At 48.6% G+C, this 23,734-nt stretch overlaps 1 protein-coding gene across 9 annotated transcripts in view; it reads left to right on the top strand.

The window, feature by feature from the left end:
* Window positions 1–23,734, top strand: part of herc2 (HECT and RLD domain containing E3 ubiquitin protein ligase 2) — a 79,683-nt gene that overhangs the window by 3,489 nt on the left and 52,460 nt on the right. For 6 of the 9 annotated variants that reach the window (XM_031574523.2, XM_031574525.2, XM_031574526.2 and 3 more), the window contains exons 3-28: window positions 1,224–1,317; window positions 2,644–2,778; window positions 5,864–6,086; window positions 6,283–6,383; window positions 7,880–8,021; window positions 8,511–8,621; window positions 9,047–9,218; window positions 9,643–9,816; window positions 10,401–10,421; window positions 11,601–11,789; window positions 11,931–12,082; window positions 12,426–12,583; window positions 13,287–13,400; window positions 13,727–13,978; window positions 14,253–14,446; window positions 16,606–16,806; window positions 17,880–18,108; window positions 18,616–18,740; window positions 19,176–19,354; window positions 19,806–19,990; window positions 20,578–20,742; window positions 20,998–21,183; window positions 21,426–21,596; window positions 22,072–22,175; window positions 22,738–22,888; window positions 23,407–23,621. In XM_031574523.2, the coding sequence (XP_031430383.1) occupies window positions 1,224–1,317; window positions 2,644–2,778; window positions 5,864–6,086; window positions 6,283–6,383; window positions 7,880–8,021; window positions 8,511–8,621; window positions 9,047–9,218; window positions 9,643–9,816; window positions 10,401–10,421; window positions 11,601–11,789; window positions 11,931–12,082; window positions 12,426–12,583; window positions 13,287–13,400; window positions 13,727–13,978; window positions 14,253–14,446; window positions 16,606–16,806; window positions 17,880–18,108; window positions 18,616–18,740; window positions 19,176–19,354; window positions 19,806–19,990; window positions 20,578–20,742; window positions 20,998–21,183; window positions 21,426–21,596; window positions 22,072–22,175; window positions 22,738–22,888; window positions 23,407–23,621 (4,143 nt within the window). The remainder of the gene's footprint in view (window positions 1–1,223; window positions 1,318–2,643; window positions 2,779–5,863; window positions 6,087–6,282; window positions 6,384–7,879; window positions 8,022–8,510; window positions 8,622–9,046; window positions 9,219–9,642; window positions 9,817–10,400; window positions 10,422–11,600; window positions 11,790–11,930; window positions 12,083–12,425; window positions 12,584–13,286; window positions 13,401–13,726; window positions 13,979–14,252; window positions 14,447–16,605; window positions 16,807–17,879; window positions 18,109–18,615; window positions 18,741–19,175; window positions 19,355–19,805; window positions 19,991–20,577; window positions 20,743–20,997; window positions 21,184–21,425; window positions 21,597–22,071; window positions 22,176–22,737; window positions 22,889–23,406; window positions 23,622–23,734) is intronic. The other 3 variants (XM_042708932.1, XM_031574529.2, XM_031574527.2) reach the window with 2 other exon arrangements.

Genomic DNA, 23,734 nt, shown 5'->3' with positions numbered 1-23,734 from the left:
GGCTTGTAATTCAAGTTTATGGGATTGGATCTACAAATTAGTTTAAGCTTGTGATATTTGAAAGCTTTGCATATCATAAAGAAAGCATTATGAATTCTGAAATGTCATGTTCATCTGTACACCAAATGCCATAGCCTATATTCTGTCCAGCAAGAACTTGAATAACACAATACATTTGAGATCCAGTCTGAGATCAAAGACCTTAGCTACTGGCCTGGATGCTTTAACTTGTTGCCATGGAATTTCAAGGTTTCCAGCTTGTACTTGCTATGCTCTTTACATTTTTTATGACATTATCCCAGGGAGCCTATCTTCAGTTTTTTACAGCCCATATGTGAGCTAGCCTATGTGTTATGCTATCCTGACTCAACCAGATATTGCAGAATTTGTACCCACTCTGATAACAGTGAACACTTTTCATTCTCTAAAGGGCAATGCCCTGTATGATCACCTGCTGTGCGTATTTCTTATTGTCTTTGCGCGTGAGATAAGGGTTCTCTCCTCACACTATTTCTGCTACAAGTGAGCACTTGAACAGTGGATGAAGGTATAGTGTGATTCTGTCTCATCGTTGAAACCGGTCTCACCAGCTAGTCCTCCACCAGCCTCCTAAAAGCAGCTCAAGCTCCACTGCACACAGCAGCAGCAGCCATGCCACACAGATGGTAGTGTTCCCCCTACAGCCTTGGATGGATTCACAGTTGTTAGTCTATGAATCACACGGGAGGTTGTAATGCAGTAAACTGCATTGTGTTGAGAAAGATGAGGTTTCTTTCTCAGTCAGTGCCCCCTTGGAGGCCCAGTGAGAACAGCAGTAGGTATTTAGGGATTAGATTTATATCAGCCTGTGAGGGATTACCGCTGGGAGCAGAGCTCTGCATGATGGGCAAAAAAGTTTTATAAAGGAATTCTCCTTTCCCCCCCCAGAGTGTGTGTTTGTCTTTTATTTAGTCCTGTAGATATAGCAGTACAGTGTGTGTGATCACATGTGAGGGATGGTAATGTCTCCAGTCCGTTAAGCAGCAGCTTTATGAGACTCCAGAGGAGCCTGAAAGCTGTTTGCTGTGGTGTTCACGGCTGTGTGAAAATGCCAGGAGGCAAATACAGTCCTCGTGATGTTTCCACCCATTGCTATATGTCATGGTTGGCGTTATATAGCAGTGTCCTGTCTGTGAGAGAAGGCTGGCTAACGTTTCTGTGCTGTCTGCTCTTCTGTGCCCCAGCGCGCCTTTTCTCCAGAGGGGCTCACAGAGATGTGGAATGAGATGGTGAAGGACGAGGAGATTGTCTTTGATGGCGAAGAGTCTGCTCACCCAGGTAAGAACAACGATACCCACAATGCAAGGCTGTGCAATTAACAGAAGTTTCAATTTCAGTTACAATTATGGCTTCCACGATTATGAAAACGACATAATCAAGAGAAAACGATGAATGTGCCCCATTTCACAATGATGCCCTGGTTGTCTTCTGTTATAAATTCTGTTATAAATCCAACGCACTCATTTCCTTAACAGTGCCCAAACACAGCCACTAAATAAGTAGTGCCACTGCCAAAATTCCACACAGTTTAATATTAATGAAGAAACACACTGTTACATTCGTTAACAAGCTAAAGATACTGTAGTTGAATGATACAGGCCTAATCTATGGGGCAAATAACTAACGCCAGTCAGAAGTTAAGGGAGTAGTCTACTGTAAAAGACTAGCTGTGTAGTTGGACATTTTTTTAAACATGGAGATATTAATGTTGAGTATAGTGGTTCTCATGCACATTTCAATGTCCAAATCTGACTAAACACAGTGAAGAGCAATCAGGGAAGAGCAATCTGCTCTCTTAGTGTTATTCACTACAGCCCAGTTGAAGACACTATTAACTTTCTCAGTTATAGCAGCATACCAGTTTAAAGGCTAGCCTATAAAAATCAATCCCACACCGAGCGTTAGCATCTCATCTGATCTGCCACCCGTCAACGTGTTGAGTATGAAATGTTGCCAAGATTATTTACCACATCCCCACAAAACAACACCATAACCAGCAGAAATGTTTTCAAATGGCACCATTAATCAGTGTGGGCCTACAGTACTTATCTATTCAACTGAACATGCAAAAAACTCACTCAAATTAACTAAAGCTCTTGTCTGTGTATATTACATATGACTTATTACTGTATATTTACTATTTCTAATAATTAAAGAACAATATAAGTTAATGTGGTAATATAATAGTATAAACATGATGTGCATTGATGATACTGCTACTAATAAAGTACAAAAATATTCTATTAAACAAAAGCACTGAGGGTCCAGCGTCGGAGGCTCATATCCACGTGCACAACCACACCACTGCTGAAAAAAAATCCTTGGAGAAACATTGAATGAATAATCGTGTTAATTAATCGTGATGTCAGTATTGACCAAAGTAATCGTGATTTATGATTTTAGCCGGAATTCGAGAAGCCCAACCACAATGCCCTGGGAATGCTGATAAATGTTATCACCTGCCATCATCTTGAATAGTTCCCTATTGAAAGAAATCTTGAAATGCTTGTTTTTTTGGTTGCAGTTCACGGAGAGCATTCCTTTGAGAATCCTAATTCCGGAATTTTCCGTGTCTCTCTCTCTCTCTCTCTCTCCCTCCCTCAGAGGACTGTGCTGACTGTCTTGGCACCCAGAAGAAAGATGACTCCAACGACCGAGAGAAGAAAGAGGACGAGGAGGCGGTGGCAACGTCTGTCCATCACTCCATCATCGAGATGTGGGACTGGGGGCGGCAACCAGGTGGGTGGAGACTCTCGCTCGCAACACACCTCTGGGTGGGGGAGGCAGGTTGGGCTCAGGAAGTGCTGAGTCGAGCTGGTGCTGATTCTGGGCTTCTTGTCCTCTGATACAGGGTGGACAGGTCACGTGCCTCATGGGGACTTTTGTTGTCATTACGAAATTGATATAAACAGTGGGAACACTGGGAAGAGAATGGAGAAATTGATCACACACACACACACACACACACACACACACACACACACACACACACACACACACACACACACAGAGCTTAGTTTGCATGACTGCTCTGGGTCCCAATCTGCATTAACCTTCAGGTGGACGATCTCAGGGAATCTTCACAAAGACTATGTGACTGCATGTCAACCTTGGGGTGGCTCCTGAAATATCCCGACCTGGCTCGTTAGAGACTGCCTGACCTCTGCCTCCTTTCCCACGTGTGCCCTCCGTCCCTCCCTCCCTCCCTCCCTCCCTCTCTCATCTGTGCTGGGCTTTTACTGTCCTGGGCCGCGCACTTGCTGTGCTTCACTGTCGCCTGAGCCTCGTGTGCCAGAGACCTGCTACTGACACTTCTGAGCGTGATGAGTTTCCATCATATTCACACCCCAGCTCCTCAGCCCCCAGCTCCTCGCGTCTATGGAGCCGGTTGGCTCTGCCAGGTCTAAAAGCGGCCCAGTATTTGGGGGAATGGGGTGGGAGGGTTGGGTGGGGGGTACGGGGTGTCCGTGAGGGGGTACGCTTGTGTGAGGGCCAGCAGCAGCCCTGGCACGTGTGGGGGGGGGAGGGCTCGAGTCTCGTCTGGCCAGTGTGAACAGAGTGTTTGTATGTGTGGGTGTGTGTTTTGTCTGTGCGTGTTTATCTGTGTGTGGGCGCGTTTGTGTTTGTATGCATGCGGTTGTGTGATTTGTGTGTGTGGTTTTTGTTTGTTATTGTGTCTGTTTGTATTTGTGTGTGTGTGCGCGGGTGGGTGGGCCAAGGGGGTTATTTTTACCCCCCCCCCCCCCCCCCCCTTCCCGCAATGCAGACCTGCAGCGTCACCCAGGGATGTGTTTACATGCTGGCCTGGGTGGAGCCTGCTGCTCTCCTGCTGTCTGACTCTGATAATCTGCTGTGTGTGTGTGTGTGTGTGTGTGTGTGTGTGTGTGTGTGTGTGTGTGTGTGTGTGTGTGTGTGTGTGTGTGTGTGTGTGTGTGTGTGTGTGTGTGTGTGTGTGTGTGTGTGTGTGTGTGTGTGTGTGTGTGTGTGTGTGTGTGTAACACAAGGAGACTAGCTAGGAGGCAGGCCTGTAGTCTGTGATAAGTAGTGCCCCCCCAAGCCTACCACACACTCACAGGTTCCGGGAAGTTCAGCATTCGCTGCCCCAGCTCAGCCAACGGTTGAGAGGTTGTTGATGGACTTCCTAGTTACGTAGACAGCTATGCCGTGCCTTAGCCTTATCTTGGCAGCACAGCACTGTGTTGTGGAGCTTGTGTTGCTGTCCTTCATTGGCTTTGAACCTATGACCTTGGGGTATGCATGATTGGCAAGTTGACAAACGATCTGAATGCCAGTGATCCAAGTAGCTGTGCCAGTGTGCCTCCTCAGGGTGCAGCGAGGGGGGGTGACAACAGAGAGGCTCTCTGACCAGCTTACCTCTTTTGGAGAGACGCAAAGTGCCCTTAGAGCCGCCATCCAGCTGTAACAGCGCGGTTTAAATAATTCCCCATTAAACCTTAAAGTCCTCTAACTTTCCATCAGTGCCCCCCCCCCGCCCCCCCCTACCCCTACCCCACCTCTCCTCTCCTGAGCTCCCTGCTGCTACCTGAGCCATACGGGCTAAGTGCCTCTCTGTGTGCTGTGTGGGGTGGCTGGGCTGCTGGGCTGCTGGGCTGCTGGGCTGCTGGGCTGCTGGGCTGCTGGGCTGCTGGGCTGCTGGGCTGCTGTATGATGTATGTGGTCTGTGGTAGAGATCAGTCATGTTCTCAGTGAAGCAGAGGCACCCTGTCCCCATGACCCTGGACTGGCCCTTCATCATGCGAGGGAGAGCAGGAGTCTTTCCATACCATGTGCCCCCTTCCCTTCAGCTCCATGGAAGCTTGGGTGGAGTTCATGAGCTGGAGTCTGTTGAAGAGGCAGAGAAGTGTGTGTGCGCACACACTCTCACATACACACACAGGCACATAACAGCAGCAGCAGTGGAGTTAACAGCTGTTGTGTATAAATGTCAACATCACAAGCACCACTTGGCGTTTTAACGCAGAACTTGTGTGATTACGCACTGGCAGGCCGTAACGTTTTTAGGAGTCTTAAGTTAAGTGCTGCTGACACTTACACACACGCGCACACACACACACACACACACACACACATACGCACACGCACATACGCACACTGGCCTTTTCATGAGAGCGGGGCCATAGCAGATTCTGCACCCTGACCTCGTCCAGGGCTGGAGAATAGCAAGGCAGGCCAGTATGTCTGCTCAGATGGCTTACGCACAGCTTAAGTGGATTTTAGGTAGACTATTTTGGCCTGCCTGTCCTGTCTTATGGAGCCCTCATAGCAGGTCACTACCGGGCCTCTTTGTGAACTCAAAACAAGCAGATTGGCATATGAAACACAAGGTCAAGGTGCCACTGTGGACTGTGGACACCATGGCTGTCTAGACTGTGGCAAACAAAAGTCGTCCTGATTGAAATTAAACATTGAATTAGTGGATTGGTTACCAGAACATTTTTACAGGACTGTATTGGTGTTTCAGGGAGCATCCTTCTAATCGTTTAAAGGGAAGGGTCTGCCCTGTTATAAGATGGAACTCTAATCGTTTAAAGGGAAGGGTCTGCCCTGTTCTAAGATGGAATGATGAGAAAATGAATGCAGGAAGTAGCTGCACCATAATATGCAATCCATTCTGCATAAAGGCATCTGTGAAATGAATGAATTATAGATGGTAATGTAATGTTATCCATTTGCACACTAAATGGGCTCCTTGCATGTCTGTGTCTGTGTGTCTGTGTGTCTGTGTGTCTGTGTGTGTGTGTGTGTGTGTGTGTGTGTGTGTGTGTGTGTGTGTGTGTGTGTGTGTGTGTGCGTACATGTGCAGAGGAGACCGAGCTGAAGGACTGTCTGATGGTGCTGGTGGATGACCAGCAGAAGCTGTCGTCGCTGACGGCCAAGAGCACGTTGTCGGCACGGCGACTGAGCCAACGGCTGGTCATCCTTGAGCGCTACCTCATCTCGCTCACGCACAGCATGATGGACGAGAAGTACAAGGTGCGCTGGAAGAGCCCCCCCACCCCGCCTGTACCTGCTGTCGACAACAAGAGGTGAGAAACCCCCCCCCAACATATTTCATTTGGTAGGTGCTTTTATGCTAAATGACAGCAAGTGATGTTATTGTATTACAGTATACATATATATGTATAGATTATAGATTGCCCTTCAAACACCTGATAGGAATCCTTATTATCCTTGTTATACTCGTTACATTTGCTTTATTTCTATTTGATGGTGTGTTCCCAGCACTCGGCCGGCCAGTAAAGGGGTGGAGGGCTTGGCCCGGGTGGGCTCCAGGGCGGCCCTCTCTTTCGCCTTCGCCTTCCTACGCAGAGCCTGGAGGTCAGGTAAGCACACACCCGACGTTCACCTCCCTCCCAGCCTTCACTACTCCACTACCCCACGCCCTCCATCAGACACCCTTTGATCTGGTGCGTACGCATCCCCCTCCCAGCACTGCTTGTTCAGCTCTCTGTCTCTGGTCAGCCCTCAGTGACCCCTCTGCTGTTTGTGCATGGCTGACTCCAATCAGAGGCCTCAGCTCAGGAATTCAGCCCTGTTTAGATAAGGATCCATGTAGTGTGCCATGTGTATGAGGGTGATTGAGTGAGTAGGGGGGTAATCTAATTGCCATTAGTAAGTCCTGGGACTAGATGAGGGGCTCAGGCCCTATCCCATATGCCATCTTGGATGGATTTGGCCCTGCGTTGGTGCAGATGTGTGCAAGATCTAGGCAAGAGCTAGGGCAGTCTGTTAGCAAGTTAGCTGTGTGTGTGTGTGTGTGTGTGTGTGTGTGTGTGTGTGTGTGTGTGTGTGTGTGTGTGTGTGTGTGTGTGTGTGTGTGTGTGTTAAAGTGCCTATGTGAGGGGATGACTGTCACCTGTTCAGTCAGAGAGGCAATGTAAAGCCCCCACTGATGAGCACATAAAGAGACATGGGACACTGGGGATTATGTAACTTGACTCCGTCTCATAACCTCTACCCTATAGCCATACACACATGAGATAAAAGAGCGTCTATCTGTGTGTTCATGGAAGCCCGTAACGGAGAAAGCTGCATGGAAATTCATTTTCATCCTTCGGTGTCTCAAACTGTATTTATTTGTGCATTTATGCAATAGAATGGTAGAAGAGGTATGGGATGGATGTGGCGATATCTGCTCTCCAAGATCCTACCATCCAAAATGTTGCACTACTTTGTAATTGCAGTTTTAAAAGCTAATTGAAATATGAAATATTTAAAAAGATTGTTTATGTGGCAGTGAGTTTATCTAGAAGGGGGGGGGGGGGGGTGATGAGGACTCTAGACTGCTTTAGGCAGATGTTGTTGCTGTTGCTGAGCTGTGGCTGAGTTGTGGTTGAGGTGTGGTTGAGCTGTGGTTGAGGTCTGGTTGAGCTGTGGCTGAGGTGTGGTTGAGCTGTGGCTGAGCTGTGGCTGAGGTGTGGTTGAGCTGTGGCTGAGCTGTGGTTGAGGTCTGGTTGAGCTGTGGCTGAGCTGTGGTTGAGGTCTGGTTGAGCTGTGGCTGTTGCGTGGAGTTAGGTGGGGAGGGACAGTCTGGCTTTGCTCTCTCAGACCCCTCTGAAACATGAGCTGCCCTCCCTGACCCCTGGGCAAGGTCTGCCCAGCAGACAGACCTCTAGAGAGGGGGAGGAGGAGGAGGAGGAGGAGGAGGGAAGGTAACAGAGAGGGAGAGACGGTTTTATTAATTTACGTTTTCATCTAATCATTTGGTAGACAGTTTTCTCCAAAGTATCTTGCACGTGCGTTAGAGGTGTTGAAGCATTCGGGTTCCATTGTCCTCAGCCAGAACTAATCCCTCTCACTGTTCTGTGGTCTCCTGCAGGTGATGATGCCGACCTGTGCAGTGAGCTGCTCCAGGAGTCCCTGGACGCTCTGCGCGCTCTCCCAGAAGCCACTCTGTTTGACGAGGGCACCGTGTCGTCCGTGTGGCTGGAGGTCGTGGAGAGAGCCACCAAGTTCCTCAGGTCAGTGCTCCCCACAGAAGCCATGTATAGCCTCCTCCATCCCCACTCTGACCAGTACTGAAGTATAGCCTCCTCCATCCCCACTCTGACCAGTACTGAAGTATAGCCTCCTCCACCCCCACTCTGACCAGTACTGAATCATGCTGTGACCTGACCTCTCTGTCTGTAGCCCCTGTGCACCTGTGTCTGAACATTTGGTCACAGTGGGTGAAATGCAGAAGACCACTGTGCCTCACCTTCACTATCTAACATTCTTCTTCTTCTTCTTCTTCTTCTTCTTCTTCTTCTTCTTCTTCTTCTTCTTCTTCTTCTTCTTCTTCTTCTTCTTCTTCTTCTTCTTCTTCTTCTTCTTCTTCTTCTTCTTCTTCTTCTTCTTCTTCTTCTTCTTCTTCTTCTTCTTCTTCTTCTTCTTCTTCTTCTTCTTCTTCTTCTTCTTCTTCTTCTTCTTCTTCTTCTTCTTCTTCTTCTTCTTCTTCTTCTTGTGTGCAGTGATGTGCACAGCAGTGCCAGTGGCAAAGGCCCCAGCAACATTCCCCTGCAGGACCAACACCTGGCCCTGGCCATCCTCCTGGAGCTGGCGGTGCAGAGGGGCACACTCAGGTGAGGGCGCTGCCACAACACACACCTGCAAACGCACAGTAGAGAACACCTGAGCAACACACACCTGCAAACACACAGTAGAGGGCACCTGAGCAACACACACACACCTGCAAACACACAGTAGAGAACAGCTGAGCAACACAGACCCCTGCAAACACACTATAACACCTGAGCAACACGCACACACACCTGCAAACACATAGCAGAGAACACCCAAACAACACACACCTGCTTCCTCACAGTCTGTACTCCTCACAGCAGATTACACCTGAAAAACACACACCTGCATACAGACACCTCACAGCAGATTACACCTGGCCAACACACACCTGCCTGAGGTACACCTCACAGGAGATGACACCCGAGAACTCCTGCAACACACACACCTGCCTCATATGGTTCAACCCCCCTCTCCCCCCATACAGCCAACTGCTGTCGGCGGTGCTGCTGCTGCTGCGTCTGTGGGACAACGGCACGCGGGAGATGGACAACGAGCGCTCCACCCAGGGCACCAGCGCACCCCTGCTGCCCCTCCTGCAGCGCCTCCACAACATCCACAGCAGCAAGGAGGAGCCCATCCCCGAGGAGGAGGTGGAGGTGAGAGTTTACATTTCTTTTAATTAGCTGTCACTTTATACGAAGCAACTTGCAGTATTTGTATCAGCATGTGTTGACCTTGGGGGTGTGAGCGCTGTGCTCCCCCAGTTGAACACAGGAACCTCCACCGTGGGCCGGTGCCGTGGAGAACTTTCAGCTCGTCTCAAATGATGCATTGCCCAGAGTTGGGGGATTCCAGATTTGGTCCACTTAGAGCTCAACAAATCATGGTTCTCAGCTCCTCTTAGTGTAATTGCTCAGAGAAATATCTTGAGGTTGTGCTGACTCTGCTTCATCAGTGATTGTTGTAAGAGTTTGATGACTGGCTGATTTCAGGAGGGTCAGGTCAGCTGACATGAATGGACAATAGCACTGCGTCCCCTCTTTGACCTCCTCTGACCCCTCTCCTCTGACCTCCCCTCAGATCCTCTCCGCTCCCCTGAGCCCTAATGAGAGCTTCCTGCGCTACCTGACCCTTCCTCAGGACAATGACCTGGCTATCGACCTGCGGCAGACGGCCGTGGTCATCATGGCGCACCTGGACCGGCTGGCTAACCCCTGCAGCCCCCCTCCGTGCAGCTCCCCCACGTCCAGCAAGGTACCCCTCTCCGCACCACACCTCAACTCTCTCGCCCTCATATACAGAACCACTACACAGAGCCACTTTTATATACCCCAACCTGTAGTATTAGTAGAACCTTTAGTTAGCAGTTAGCATCCTTTAAGAAAAACAAATAAATATAAGTAAAACAAGGTGTCATAATTAAACCAGTAAGATATCACATATCAACATTTACATTTTGTAATGGGGTCTTTTAAGATGCTCAGTGACTCGGCACTGTAGGGGTCAGGGGTCAAACCCCTCTGGCAGTTATTGTGTTAAGATGTTCAGTGACCTTGCTTTAAACTACTTTCCGCTCTGGCATGTTGTAAACATTTTAAAGCCTTTTTCAGCATTCTATTCACCCCCCTCCCCCAAACTTGCCCAGAGAATAATCTCTTGCGATCTTACACTGTTTGTGCAGTTATGCATTAACCGCTAATAGCTCCCCCTACACAAAGTCTTTGCGATTGCTAAATAGCCTCTAATATGATTTTCAGAGTGCAGTGTTTGCATTGACCTAATCCGTGTTGACAGTGGCTTTACTAACATCACTCTCTCTGTCTCTTCCCGTTCTGTTGGAGGACCACGGAAACATTCAGGTATTTCCTCACTTGATTCCGTCTCCTTGTGCTTCAGTGCATGTTTAACATGGGCAGGTCAACAGTAGGGCTCTCTCTGTAGCACAAACCCCAGCTCCACACTGCTGTGATACAACCCCCCCCCCCCCCCCCCCCCCCCCCGAGATACAACCCCCCCCACCCCCACAGGCAGTCTAGAGGGAGATGCTTTGGTAACTGTGCGTGTGGCCTCATTGCTCACAAGCTCAGACTCCAGACTCCGACTTCAGATTCACTCTAAGTTTAGCAGCTCTCTCTCTCTCTCGCCGTCATAAGAGAGACTGACTGCATTAGGAGAACAGGGAGCTGGAACACAAAAGACATTGAATAACTCTGACTTACCCAACAGTAACTTTTTAAGCTTTCTTTGTGCACAGCAAGCAGGTTCATGTAAAATATGAATGTGAGTTCTCACACTTACCTACTTTATTCCTAGTGAATTCATCAGATTTAAAAAAAAATGACCTGTCTGTTTTGTTTTATATTTTACTGTCTTAGATGTACATTTTTGCACATGTGGTTTTGCTGGCCATCTAAATGAGGGGCTGCTCCTTGGGGACTTTTACTTTGATACTTTTGGAGGGAATGTTTTATGGAGTGCATTATGTAAGGCAGCGCTGGCCTGCCCTCACCTCCCCTGAAAGCTTTTGATAACTGCACCCCACAGGGGAGACTGGCTCATAAAGAACTCATTCTTCCCAGCCAGCCAGCCATTCAAGGCCCCCTCTCTCCAGTTTATAAATGGGCTGCGCTCTGGCCTACAGCTATGATGTTACAGGAACCAGGCCTGGTTTCAGCTCGACGCTGACATTAGAGGGAATAAGACAGGGACTTGTCTCAGACTCTTGTCATGCCTAGGAAATGAGACTAATATTCAGTGTAGATTTCATGTCTTGTCCTCGCTTGTTGACCACGCGTCTTAAGTAGACCCTGATCTTCCAGCATTGAATGTTCAGTCTGACCGTATGAAGCAAAAATAACTGCACTTATCAAGTAGATCTTCAGTCGTTAAAATGATAGCTTAAAACTATTTACACTGATACGTATGTCAGCATTTGTCATGAATTTGTATTTCTATACTCATTATTGTATAGTATTTATTGATTGGACTTGACTGTGATGATCTGATGAGTTGTCTCATCATGATGACTGTTTCTGCAGGGCACCCTTCAGGAGGTCATTGGCTGGGGCCTGCTGGGCTGGAAGCCTTATGCCAATGTCAACGGGCCCATCCAGTGCAAGGCCCTGTCCAACCTGGGGGTGAGCCAGATCGTCGGCTCTGAGAAGGGCTTCCTCATCCTGGCCAGCACCGGGGCCGTCTACACCCAGAACTACAAGAACACCACCCTGGTAAGCAGAGTGTGTGTGTGTGTGTGTGTGTGTGTGTGTGTGTGTGTGTGTGTGTTCCAGTTATGCAATGTGAGCTGTACTGTGAGGGATGATCCTGTTTGATTGTGATATTGAATACTAAGGATTGCGTTTATTCCAAAGACTCCCATCCTAGTTCATGCCATGTCATCGCGGAAGATCGTGAAGCTGGCTGCTCACCCAGACGGCCTGCACTACCTGGCCCTGTCGGCCAACGGCGAGATCTTTTCCTGGGGCTGTGGAGACGGAGGACGACTGGGCCACGGAGACAACACGTACGAACGGCTCGTTTATCCTCTTTCCAAAAGGCATTTCATGAACGGCTCGTTTATCCTCTTTCCAAAAGGCATTTGATGCATTAGGGTGAAATGATGTCGGCTCACTGCCTTTTCATGCCCAACATCATCAAAGCACAGTTCCTTTGTTGTCCTTCATAACGGGTGCAGTGGGATGCATAATCCTTCTTGTAGTCAAGATGACATGCACCATCCACTTTGGCATATTATGTGATAGTTACATCATGAACAATAATCTCTAAGCACATATTTCCCACGGGAATGCCATCGTTGTGTTGCTGGTGTGGTGCCTGATTCCTGTTCCTGTCCCACCTGGCCCCAGGTATCTGGAGGAGCCCACCGTGATTGCAGCCTTCGCAGGGAAGCCGGCAGGGAAGCACGTGGTGCAGATCGCCTGTGGAAGCACCTACAGCGCCGCCATCACAGCTGAAGGAGAACTCTACACGTGGGGCCGCGGCAACTACGGCCGCTTGGGCCACGGTTGGTTATTCACACACACACGCACACTCACACACACACACACACACACACACACACACACACACACACACAAATACATTTAAGTACAGACACACACATTTAGATACATTCACTCTAAAAGGATCCATCCTAATTAAGTTATTTGTGTGATCTAAAGGACGAGTGCCGGTCATCTCCTGAGGGCTTCTTGAGTTGCTGCATGTTTTGTCTCAGTAGCGCACATGATGCGTATAATCAGTCAGTGGGAGAAAGAGCTAACATGAGAAACAAGCGGAGGCAGCGATTCTTCCTGCTTGGCTCTAAGAGCATGAGATTGGGCTGCTCTCCTGCAGGATCTTATTCCTTTTACCACTTTTAAATTTGCAAAACTCAACGAAAAGTGTAAAGCATTATAATCAAAGACTGCACCTTAAAAACCGTCAGCCACAGTGGCTCTGAGCGAATGAGAGTTGGCTCCTCTACAGCAGGGTCCTCAGGCTCTGACCGTTCTGATTGGTCTCTCCTCAGGCTCTGACTGTTCTGATTGGTCTCTCCTCAGGCTCTGACCGTTCTGATTGGTCTCTCCTCAGGCTCTGACCGTTCTGATTGGTCGCTCCTCAGGCTCTGATTGGTCTCTCCTCAGGCTCTGACCGTTCTGATTGGTCGCTCCTCAGGCTCTGATTGGTCTCTCAGGCTCTGACCGTTCTGATTGGTCTCTCCTCAGGCTCCAGTGAAGACCAGACCACACCCATGCCGGTGACTGCACTAAAGGGCCTGAAGGTGCTGGACGTGGCCTGCGGTAGTGGAGACGCACAGACTCTCTGTGTGACTGAGAACGGTAAATAAACACCCCCGTCACCTTACAGACATGAGGGACCCTGTGTAGCAGTGGGAGTGGGTCTGGGGGGGTCATTTCTGCAAGTCCTGGAGGAGATATAGAAAATGGGTTTTAAATGACGTGACAATGTCATTTAAAAAAATGTAAAAAAAAATTCATATGTAATGTCAATTTTACTAACTATCACAGAATTAGGTTAAGGCTAATACATTCTTGAGTAATCCAAATGTTAATTTTCATGATGAAGTTATGAAAACTAGCAGATGTTTTTGGGAATATCTCTGGTATGACCCCCCCCCCCCCCCCTCTTGGTTGTGTCACCACAGGCCAGGTGTGGTCGTGGGGGGATGGGGACTACGGGAAGCTGGGCCGAGGGGGCAGCGATGGCTGCAAGACGCCCAAGCTGGTGGAGAAGCTGCAGGACCTGGACATCATGAAGGTGTGCTGCGGCAGCCAGTTCTCTGTGGCCCTCACCAAAGAAGGCCAGGTGTACACCTGGGGCAAGGGAGACAACCAGAGGCTGGGCCACGGCACCGACGAGCACGTCCGCTACCCAAAACTGCTGGACAGTCTACAGGGTCAGCTCACAAAGTCCAACCCCTCTCCTCTTTTGAACGTCTCATTGTTCCCATGCTGATTGACACTGGTTGACATTTTTCATTAATACGGAGATTTTCATGTAAATGAATGCAGTCGTTACATTGGCATTAACAGAAATGATAAATACTAAGGCATCATTTAAATGAACTTTAGATTTTTGTAATCGTTTCAATCTCCTGAACTGATTGAGTGTGATTTGATTGATTGATTGATTGATTGATTGATTGATCCCTTGTGGTGTTTGTGTTTCAGGTAAAAAGGTGGTGGACATCGCGGTGGGCTCCACACACTGCCTGGCCCTCACTGACGACGGTGAGGTGCACAGCTGGGGCAGCAACGACAAACTGCAGCACTTTGACACGCTCTTCTCCAACAAGAAGCAGCCCAAGGCCTTACCTGGCCTCAACTCCAAACACATCGTGGGCATCGCCTGTGGCCCTGGACAGGTACTGATCACCTTGCTGTGCTCACCCTCACCTGACACGCTCAGATTTCAGTTACAACACAGGCAAATATATAAAGTATGGACAGGCACTGATCACCTGGCTGTGCTCACACTCACCTGACACACTCATCTTTCAGTCACAACACAGGCAAATATATAAAGTAGTGCACAACTATATCCTGGGTGTTTTTGTCATTGAATGTTGGTACAGTATATGGTTTAATAGCACTACAAGCAGCTGTTGATGAGAGAGGGATAGTATTTGTATTGAATGTATTCATGGAGCACTTGAGTAAATTGACCGATCGCCAGGGCCCCGCCCCCTTAGTTACTGTTGCTACGTCCGACACAATTCCCGGAACTGTCAAGCTAAAAGCCATGGCGAGTACGGGGACAAGCGCTATAGCTGTCAGTGTGAGTGATGATTTTTGGAGTAATACCTCCACGATATCCTCCAGATCAAGGCAAAAGGGACTGCAGTATGCAGTGGAAGGATATCCAAAATATTAAGATCAACAACGAAGTGGACACAACAATAATCGAAGCAAAAGTATACAGGTCTCAATAAAAAAAAATGAGAAACCCTACGACCTCTTCATTAAATGCAACCAGCACAAACCTTGTAGACTAGTCATGTTATTTCACCACTGGGTAAGATATGTATATAATATTTCAAGCTAGCTAATAACCTACAAAGATTCTTTATTCTTATTATTTATTCCGTCTCTGGCGAGACACTCTGGTACTGGAGGTATCTATCGATCTAGCTAGCTAGGATGGCGACAATCTAGAGAACAGTACAGTAACGTACCAGTGTGGATCAAGATAGCTGCTAGTGACGTTATTGTTCAAGGGATGTGTGTGCATGTTGCTGAAAGTATTTCACAGTCACTGTAGTGATAACTTGCTTGTAAAATGATGATCCTGATGTAATGCTATGGCTTTGTATCAGATCGCCAGGTTATTGCTCTCAGGTTGTGCCTTATGCATACCTTGGGATACTCAGGAGTAGGTTGCCCATTCACAAAATGCCACAAAGATTAAAATAAAACAACTTCATAATGGCCTTTTGTTCAACATTGATACAGTATGTTAAGCTCGAGCTAGTCTCTCCAACTAAAGTGTTAATGTTAAAATCAAAATGTTAATGTTACCGTCTGTAAAATTGCACACTGAGCTATCCTAGCTAGCGATGTTGATGTTACCGTCTGTAAAATTGCACGCTGAGCTATCCTAGCTAGCGATGTTGATGTTACGTCTGTAAAATTGCACGCTGAGCTATCCTGGCCAGAGATAGCAAACGCCAGCAGCATAAATACAAAGTGTTCGTTAAAAGTTCTGTTCAATGTTGTATCAAGCATAAATACAAAGTGTTCGTTAAAAGTTCTGCAATGCTGGCGTTTGCTATCGCTAGCTAGGATAGCTCAGAGTGCAATTTTACAGACGGTAACATTAACATTTTGACGGTAACATTTTGATTTTAACATTAACACTTTAGTTGGAGAGACTAGTTATGTACTTGTAGTGGTAATAATACAAGTTGTCATGAACCATAACTGTTTGGGGATGTTCTCTCCACTAGACAGTTAGTTATCATACCTAGCGATAGCGTAGTTCGCTAGATAGATATCATAGCTAGCTGCAAGCAGCTTCATTTACTTTGGAGCAGACATATGTGTGTTTTTCGATATATTGAGGTGGGAGTGGGGTCTCCCACACTGTTTAATGCACCGCCGGCACCTTTCCTCTTGTGTTTTGGGCTTTGGAAATGCGGGGAAAAAAACACGCATCCCTCTAATCTCTGTGACAGATCTAAAAGTCCCGTAAGCACACTGCTTCACCATGCTGCTCAGACCTCAAAGTTGTCGGACCTTCTTCTCTTAGTAGCGGTTGCTAAGGTATGATTGGACGAGGGCCGTTCTAGGGAGGAGTTTCGCGATCGGTCAATTGCACTGTGCTTTCTATGTCATGAAAATGATTCAAAGGAAATTATATGTATATGTATCACCCACACACACACACACACACACACACGCATACTTAAGCATACGCTTAGACTGTTCATTCAGAATAGAATTTTAAATGAGGCTATAAATGGAGGAACAGTGGTAATGATTGTTCTCTGTCTCTGTCTCTGTCTCTGTGTGTGTGTGGGTTCAGAGCTTTGCCTGGTCGTCATGCTCAGAGTGGTCAGTGGGTCTGCGCGTGCCCTTCGTGGTGGACGTGTGCCCTATGACCTTTGAGCAGCTGGACCTGCTGCTGCGCCAGGTGAGCGAGGGCATGGATGGCAGCTCTGAGTGGCCCCCGCCGCAGGAGAAGGAGTGCATGGTGGTGGCCACGCTCAACCTGCTACGCCTACAGGTAAGAAACGCACTGAGAAATATACACACACACACACACACACACATACACACACACATACACACACATACTGTATATTCATACACACACACGCGCACACACACACAGGCATACACACTCACAGGCATACACACAGCCTTGCAAGCAGCAGTGCGTATTACCAGTTATGTACACGGCAAGTATGCATGGAGAGACAAACAACCATGACTGCAATCATGGAGACACACTGCCAGCCAGTACTGTGTGTCCCAAAAGCATAATTGAACAGTCATCGTGGTAACCGTGGAGACAGAGAGACGTTTGAACAGATCATTTTGAATACTCATTTAGCTGTGGTAGTTGTTCAATGGCTTTCGGGTAACGCACCCCAGATATGCAATGCACAGATGCACTGAAAGAGCAAAACCATATATATTCAGAGACACCAACACACACACACACACACACACACACACTCACAGATTACCCAAACCTATAAAATACACATACACAGGCATTGCCCACACAAGGAAGCATAGTTTTGTGTCATGCAGTGCACAAGAAAATGCTCTTGAAAGATTAGAGATGCGATCATTTCCTTTGAAATGCATAAAGAGGGTTTCTTGTGTTATTTTTAGTCTGCTTACATTTTTCCTGCATACCAGAGATTGACTTTGCATGGCAGCGTCGGGGTGTTTGGTTTGGCACTGAAGATGTGCAATAAGAATGCTCTACTGCATGCCACGCCAGGAAGCTCTCAGCTCTGTGTTTGGGATGACGGCGAGTGAACCTCTTGTGTGTGTGTTCTTCCTCCCCCTCCTTTTCTGTCTCCCTCTCCTTTCTCTTCCTCCTCCCCTCTCTCTCTTTTCCTGCATTCTCCCACTCACTCTCTCTACCTCCCCTCTTTCTTCTCCTACCCCTCTCTTTCTCTCTCTCTCTCCCCCTCTCTCTCTTCCCTTCTCTCCCCCCCCCCCCCCCTCTCTCTCTCTCTCTCTCTCTCTCTCTCTCTTTCTCACCCCTCTCTCTCTCTCTCTTTCTCTTTTTCTCTCTCTCTCTCTCTCTCTCTCTCTCTCTCTCTCTCTCTCTTGCTGCAGCTCCACGCTGCCATCAGTAACCAAGTGGACCCTGAGGAGCTGGGTCTGGGTCTGGGCAGCGGGCTGCTCAACAACCTGAAGCAGACGGTGGTCACGCTGGCCAGCAACGGCGGCGTGCTCAACACGGTGCAGGCGGCCGCTCAGGCCGTGCTGCAGAGCGGCTGGTCGGTGCTGCTGCCCACCGCCGAGGAGAGGGCCCGCGCGCTGTCCTCGCTGCTGCCCAGTGCAGGTCAGAACCACAACCAGAATCAGAACCTGAACTGGGCCCCCCTGTGTTGGGTGTGTCACTGGCGGCATAGTGGACAGGCCCCTGTTCTGGTGCAAACCCACGGTAGATTTAGAATCTGATTGGCTGATCTACTGATGAATGGCGGGTCCGTTCTAGATCACATCTGCGGCAGACACAGAGGGGCAGACACAGGGCCTGCGTCTGCTACCGGCTGTGGCTCTTCCTTCCCTGTTCTTTCAGAATAGCACAACCATAATGTCAGCTGTTTTTAAAATCCCAACTTTTGTTGTTCTTTTTAAGCAGGAACATGTAGAGTCACATGATGCTTGCAGTGCTTATTCTACTTCTCCAGCGCCCCCACAGTGTCCTCTCTTCTGTAGTCTGGCTTGACACACACTCAGCTTTGATTTTTACACGCTGATGAATTCCTTATGCCCCTCATAAATGATGAACAAGGACATTAGAGCGCAAGAATGCAAGTTGATGTGTGTGTGTGTGTGTTTCCAGTGTCTGGAAATGAGATGAGTGTGAGCCCAGGCCGGCGTTTCATGATCGACCTGCTGGTCAGCAGCCTGATGGCAGACGGGGGTCTGGAGTCTGCGCTGAATGCAGCCATCACTGCCGAGATCCAGGTCAGTGTGACTCCGTCTGCAGCATCCCCATCCCTTATTCATTACTCACACACACACACACACACACACACACACACACACACTCTCCTCCAGTCACAACCCACAGCCCTCCACAGAGGAGATGCAGAAACAGGTCTTCAGAAAGCTCAGATGCCCTTCAGAGGATAAGGGTCAGTTGAACAGTTCAGCACCCCACTGAAAAAATGCCATCACTCTTCCTGATAAATCCTCCTGAAGTCCCATAACTGAGTGTCTGTTAGTCTCACATTCACCACCTGGTAATGTTCTCCTGGTTATGTCAGGTCTGTTTGTGTGAAAACACAAATGTTGAATTGTTGTGTCGAGATCCCCTGTCTAACTTTGATTAGATATCTAGCGTTTTCCTTCAACTTTGAATCGAGGTGTGTGTGTCTCTCCTGGTCGTTCTCCCCTCAGGACATCGAGGCAAAGAAGGAGGCGCAGAAGGAGAAGGAGATCGACGAGCAGGAGGCCAACGCCTCCACCATGCACCGCTGCCGCACCACCCTGGACAAGGACCTCATCAACACGGGCATCTACGAGTCGGCCAGCAAGCAGAGCCTGCCCCTGGTGCAGCTGGTCCAGCAATTACTCAGGTGGCTAAGTTTAGCCCCGCGGTGGGAGCTGCCCTGAGCTGGGATATAGAGGGCATTATTTCAGGACCGGTGACAACCTGTCCCAGATAAGCTTGGAGTATGATTCGCTGAAAATGTGCTGATTAAGAAGCACTTCAAGCTGCACTCCTATGTATGAAGAAAATATAGATTATTTTTATAATTTTTTAGCCAAATCGCTGTTTAACTACTAGGGAAACTTTCTTAGCATGTAACACTTATTTCACTACTTCACTGGGCTTTTACCGCTGACACCAGTATAGCAACTAGTTCACTGGCTGAAGGCCTATTCTTGTGTCCTTCATGATGTTCTAAAATGGCCTTTTCTTTTCTCCACTGAAGAAGCATTGGGCTTGAATGTAAACCTGTATGTCTGAGGACTCTTGGCTGAATTGTGTGTGTGTGTGTGTGTGTGTGTGCGCACGCGCTACAGGAACATCGCCTCCCAGACGATTGCGCGGCTGAAGGAGGTGGCTCGGCGGATCTCCAACTGCCAGGACACGGAGCACGTGAGCAAGGAGCGCTCGGCCTCTCTGGACCTGCTGCTGCGCTTCCAGAGACTGCTGGTCTGCAAGCTGTACGTGGGCGTGACCGGCAGCACGGGCGTGGGCGGATACAGTGAGTGTGATCAGCATGCTGTCTGCTCCTGCAGCTCACGCACCGCCTCCCCAGACACACACGCCGCAGCACCGCACAGATGCTCACCAGTGCTGACCAAGGCCTAGCTTCGCACTGTTTATACAACACATCATTTCTCTTACAATCACCTCATCGTTTCTCTTAAAATCACAAGGAATGACGGAAGGGCTACATGAATGACAATGGAACTGTAACGCTTTCTTGTTTTAAATGCTGACATTTGTGCTGGCAATGCTCTGGTCTTTCTGGACTCTCCTTATGCAGCACTAACAGTGTTGCTGTAGGTGTGGAGCTGGAAGACAGACAAGATCAGAACAGGTTTACTGGAGCTGAGTTAGAGTTTGCCTCTCCAGTTAGACTAACAGGCCCTTCAGCCAAAACACTTGAGTGATGTCTGTTCTCTCCCTGCTCTCTCTCTCTCTCTCTCTCTTCCTGCTCTCTCTCTCTCCTTTCTCTTCTCTCTCTGCCTACTCCTCTCTCTCTCTTCCTGCTCTCTCTCTCTCCCTTCTCTTCTCTCTCTGCCTACTCTTTCTCTTCCTTCTCCCCCCTCTCTCTCTCTCTCTCAGCCCTGACAGACTCTGAGATCCTGGGCGTGGGCTCTCTCCTGAAGAAATACATCGCCCTGCTCTGCACTCACATCGGGGACATCCTGCCGGTGGCCACCAGCATCGCCTTCAGCAGCCACCGCCACTTCGCTGAGGTGTCCCACGTCATAGAGGGAGACCTCACAGGTAATAGCTTCCAAACTTAAATCAGAGAAGTAAAAATAGACACTTACATTTCTTCTTGCAAAGATGGCCACAAATTCACCTGTGCTTACATACATGTGCATCGTATGTGACCTCAGGTACAAGCACAGGATGCAGCAGTTCATGTTTTGGTTCACTTCCTTTGGTTCCTGTTGTACCACTGTGGTGTGGAGAGCAATGAAGTGCCCCACTGTTGAGAATTGAGGATTGACTGCAGTGCTTCCTCCTGTCCTGTAGGGGTGCTGCTGCCTGAGCTGGTGGTGTCCATCGTGATGCTGCTGACGCGGGATGCGGGGCTGATGCAGGAGACGGGCTCCATCCCGCTGCTGGCGGGGCTCCTGGAACACCTGGACCGCTTCAACCACCTGGCGCCCGGCCACGAGAGGGATGACAACGAGGACCTGGCCTGGCCTGGACTCATGGGTACGCTGGCAGAGGCTTTTTAGCGGGTCACTGGGGTGAAGGTCAAACCCCAACCTCGAGCACCGTGTCAGGGATTACCTCTGAGTTTGTATTCATTCCTCAGATTCAGTTGAAGTAGTTAGCCATGAGAAGTTTGTCAGTACATGCAAAGTGATTTGCACTGTTTTACAAATAGTTTGGAGAAACTGTTGAATTTTGATTCGGTTCTTCTCAGGTTTGACGGTTGATCTTTCTCGATTCAGGGTCTTTTTTCAACGGGCAAAGTTCCAGAAACAACGAGGAGGTGTCACTTATCCGCAAGGCGGACCTGGAGAACCACAACAAAGACGGAGGCTTCTGGACCGTCATTGAGGGGAAGGTGTACGACATCAAAGACTTCCAGGCCCAGTCTCTAACTGGCAACAGCATCCTCGGTAGGCTTTTCAGGAAGTCCTCCAGTATCAGGTTTAGTCTCTGAAAATAGTCTCTTTCCAACCCAAATGGAAATTTGAGCTTCATTAAATGGATAGCATGCATCCCTGATGTTTCTCTCAGAATGTTTTCCCTATGAGCAGTCTCTCTTCAGGATCCATTTTAAAAGCCTAGTCTCTCTTTACAGCCCAGTCTCTCTATAGGATCCATTTTAAAAGCCCAGTCTCTCTCTACAGCCCAGTCTCTCTTCAGGATCCATTTTGAAAGCCCAGTCTCTCTCTACAGCCCAGTCACTCTATAGGATCCATTTTAAAAGCCCAGTCTCTCTTTACAGCCCAGTCTCTATAGGATCCATTTTAAAAGCCCAGTCTCTCTCTACAGCCCAGTCACTCTATAGGATCCATTTTAAAAGCCCAGTCTCTCTTTACAGCCCAGTCTCTATAGGATCCATTTTAAAAGCCCAGTCTCTCTTTACAGCCCAGTTTGCAGGTGAGGACCCAGTGGTGGCGCTGGAGGCAGCGCTGCAGTTTGAGGACACCAGAGAGTCCATGCAGGCGTTCTGTGTCGGCCAGTACATGGAGGTGTGTATAGGCGTGTGTGTGTGTGTGTGTGTGTGTGTGTTGTCTGATGGAAGAAAACCAGACATAATCACAGTCTGTTTTTGCCCTAGTGAGGCATCTTTCTTCATTATTAGCGAGCCCCCTCTGGAATTGTTAGTTTCATTGTGATATAAATGGACAAACAATTTAAAGTTTTTTGTCATGGGGCCGCACCTAATTACAGCCACTAATTGTCCCAAATATGAGCCCTTGTTTGGAAGGGACTGATGAACTCCAACGTACTCGTTCTCTTCAATGCAGTACATACGAAAGCTTTGGCGTATTGAAAAAAGCAAAAGCTACATTTTTTTTAAATATCTTTTGCAAGTCCCTTTGGATAAAGGTATCTACTAAATACTTCACCTTCACCTCAACCTTATGTAGATCTACTGGCTTTCCATGAAGTTTCATCGATTGTTTCCGTCAGTGGAGATCTGTTAAACTGCCAGCCCTCTGCTGTGTCCAGTTGCACTGTTACATTTCATGTTGAGCTCTGAAGACCCCTCACCCTCCAGTAACTAACCCCTCCCCCTCCCTGCTCCAGCCCAACCAGGAGACGGTGACCACGCCGGACCTGAGCAGCCTGTCGTCGCCGCTGATCGACACGGAGAGGAACCTGGGCCTGCTGCTGGGCCTGCACGCCTCCTACCTGGCCATGAGCACCTGCCTGTCCCCCATGGAGATCGAATGTGCCAGTGAGTTCAGTGTCGCTCAAACGCACTCACAGCGCGCAACCATTGCGAAGCACTCTGTGATCGTTCGAGTAGGGATGGGCATTTCTCTCAAATGCATTCAAAGCATTAGACTGGTACAAAGTGCATTGGGATTGTTAGATGAAGGGTGGCTATGAATCATCCATGCATTAGTTCAGTGATGAGCTCCAGCCTTCACATGTTTGTGTGATCTGAGGCATCTTTGTAATGAAGAATTTTGTCAAGCTTTCAATAACATGGACTGTGGAATTGAACATGAGCCTGTCTGAAGGCACTGCCCTGTACGCCGATGATTGCTTTGCAGACCATCTGGAGGAATTCCAGAATGGAGGAATTTTTAAATGACACTGCAACTAGCAGCAGGCAATGCCTTACTTGGTAAAGAATTTTAGATGTGTGCTTTACTCTACCCTGACCATTACCATTTTTTTTATCTTTTTTATCTCTCTGTGTCCCTCTTTGTGTGTGTGTGTGTGTGTGTGTGTGTGTGTGTGTTTCAGAATGGCTACAGTCGTCCATCTTCTCGGGTGGTCTCCAGACCAGTCAGATCCACTACAACTATAACGAGGAGAAGGACGAGGACCACTGCAGCTCCCTTGGGACCACCACGCCTGACAAGGCCAAGCTGTACTCCAGCCGCATCATGCTCAGCGACCACGCGCAGCCGTTCCTCCAAGCCATCGCTGACAACACCACCCAGGACCACACTGTGAAGGTACGGCCATGATGACGGAAGAGGGGGCGATGGGTGTGGGGAGGGGATGGGATGGAGGTACAGCGGGTGGAGGATGGAGCACAAATGAAGTAGCTTCAAGGTTACTGTGCAAA

The sequence above is a fragment of the Clupea harengus genome, chromosome 10 (genome assembly GCF_900700415.2).
Source record: "Clupea harengus chromosome 10, Ch_v2.0.2, whole genome shotgun sequence".
Lineage (NCBI taxonomy): Eukaryota > Metazoa > Chordata > Actinopteri > Clupeiformes > Clupeidae > Clupea > Clupea harengus.
This window is presented reverse-complemented; position numbering and strand designations above follow the sequence as displayed.